General features: G+C 30.7%; 1 protein-coding gene across 1 annotated transcript in view; it reads left to right on the top strand.

The window, feature by feature from the left end:
- Positions 1-602: 602 nt before the first annotated feature.
- Positions 603-2,461, top strand: part of LOC105624248 (sodium-independent sulfate anion transporter-like) — a 3,708-nt gene continuing 1,849 nt past the window's right edge. The window contains 4 exon segments of the mRNA XM_012205606.1: positions 603-737; positions 833-987; positions 1,514-1,843; positions 1,845-2,197. Coding sequence (XP_012060996.1) covers positions 603-737; positions 833-987; positions 1,514-1,843; positions 1,845-2,197 — 973 coding nt within the window.

Raw genomic sequence — 2,461 nt, 5'->3', positions numbered from 1 at the left:
ATGACACATTAAACGATTCGATATGAATCAAAGCAATGGATTCCCGCAATTATAACGGAAGACACAAACATAATGTTACGTGAGTCGTGATTGTTATCGGATGATATGTCACTTAATGTATATGTCGCTTGCATACAAATATACAAATTGAATATTTTCTTTTTATCGAAACCAAGTAAAATATATCTAATATTTTATATCACAAGACGTTATAAATTTTAATTTATTCGATAAAATTAAATTTTCATTTACAATTAATTTTAAACACAATTTTAAATAAATAAAAAACTAAAGTACATAAATCCGATTAATAATAAGAAGTATTAAATATGCAAACCTTAATTATTTTTTTAATAAAAATTTCATTTTTAAAGATTTAAAAAAGAAAAAGAAATAGATAAGTATCTGAAAAAAATCGAATTTTTTAAAGATATGTTAACTTTCACTTATAAAAATTTCTTTATTTCAATAAAAATATATTTGATATATCATTCTGACATAATTTCATACTACCTATTGCCTTTCCAGATTTCTTATCTTTGCTGCAATTCTCTTATTAGGACGTTGAAAAGAATAATAAAAAGTATAATTGATAAATAACGATGACCAGTCCTAATTTTAAAGGAATAATTAAAAAAAAAATTCCTATTTTAAAATGGCTACCGCAGTATAAACTAAAGGATGCATTAGGCGATCTTGTTGCGGGTCTCACCGTAGGATTAACCTTGATACCTCAAGTACATAATATGCGATATATGTCTATTTAATTGTCTGAAGTTATTCAGTGGTTATTCAATCGGTACTAAAAAAAACGTGATACTTGCAATTACAGGCGATAGCTTATGCAGGTTTAGCAGGTTTGGAGCCGCAATACGGGCTTTATAGTGCGTTCGCGGGAAGTTTCGTCTATATTTTTTTCGGCACATGTCGAGAAGTCAATATCGGTCCTACAGCACTTATATCTTTACTGACTTGGACATATGCGAGGTACGTTAAAGCTTCTAAAAATAACAGCAAGTATATCTCTTAAATTTCTGGATTTTTGCACAATTCTACACTTGAGTATCAATTCTTGCTTTAATCTTTTAATTATATAATAAATTTTTCCATCTATTTATTGTTAGACAAATGTGTAGTTTTTAGATTTTAAATGTTGTTTGCAGTTGCTATGATTTTTTTTATATAAAGTATAAATTTTATAGTACTAGGAACAGTATACAAATTTTAAGATAATTGGCCGGAAGTTGTATTTAATCAGCAAATCTTGCTTGTATTGAAGACGTCGTTATGTGCATAAGCGACATAATAATGTTCTCGCTTGAAGTTTCATCCGGTCGTGTGATGAAAGAGAGTGCTAATCAAATGAGATCACTTGAGTAGTAACGTAATTGAATTGTTAAAAGCACTTTTCATAAGCCACATTGACATTGTCTCTTGAGAAAATGTCGTTTGCGTCAAGGCTGTATAATATAAAAGTACACTTACATTCCAAGTTTGATAATTTTTTTTTCAGTGGAATTCCCGAGTATGCAGCCTTGCTTTGCTTTCTGTCTGGATGCATCACAATATTACTTGGCATTTTACGCTTAGGATTTTTAGTCGAATTCATATCGATACCGGTAGTGTCCGGATTTACATCAGCTGCAAGCGTCATCATCGCTTGCAGTCAAATAAAAAATTTGCTAGGTTTGAATATTCACGGTGAAAAATTCGTCGAAATTTTGATGGAGTTAATACATAACGTGGCTGACACGAAAATACCGGATTTGATTTTATCATGCTGTTGTATCCTAATTTTACTGATTTTAAAGGTATACCGGTATAGAACTTATTTGAAGCACAAACAGGCTACGATCACGAGATGTATCGGTTTATTTTTTTCAGTATTTGAAAGATAAAAAAGTCGCTAGTACCACGCTAAAAAGAATCCTCTGGACGATTGGTACAGCTAGGAATGCTCTCGTGGTTGTCCTTTGCGCAGTTACATCTTATATTTTTGAAATGAACGGCGGAACACCGTATATCCTTACGGGTCACATCGATGCCGGTCTCCCAATTGTCAGACCACCTCCGTTTTCGAGAACAATTGGCAATCAAACTGAAAATTTTATCGATATGACGAAGAATTTAAAGTTTGGCATCTTGATTGTGCCACTCATCTCTATCATTGGAAACGTCGCCATCGCAAAAGCATTTTGTATAACATTTTTGATACATATTACATATATTATATAAAATCATTTCACAAAAACGCGATTTTATTTCTTTATTGATGAAAATAAAAATCGAAAGAGTAAAATTTTAATCCGTTTGTAATCATATGAAATAAGACTTCTTTTCTTTCGTTTTGTTACCATATGACATACATTAGATGCGCGGTCATCTGTTCGCGCATTATTAATCAATGTGAATATATACGTATATATATATATATATATACGTATATATATATATATATATA

The sequence above is a fragment of the Atta cephalotes genome (assembly GCF_000143395.1).
Source record: "Atta cephalotes unplaced genomic scaffold scaffold00075, whole genome shotgun sequence".
In the NCBI taxonomy this organism is placed as follows: domain Eukaryota; kingdom Metazoa; phylum Arthropoda; class Insecta; order Hymenoptera; family Formicidae; genus Atta; species Atta cephalotes.
The sequence above is the reverse complement of the archived record's forward strand: the minus strand, read 5'-3'. Positions and strand labels throughout refer to the sequence as shown.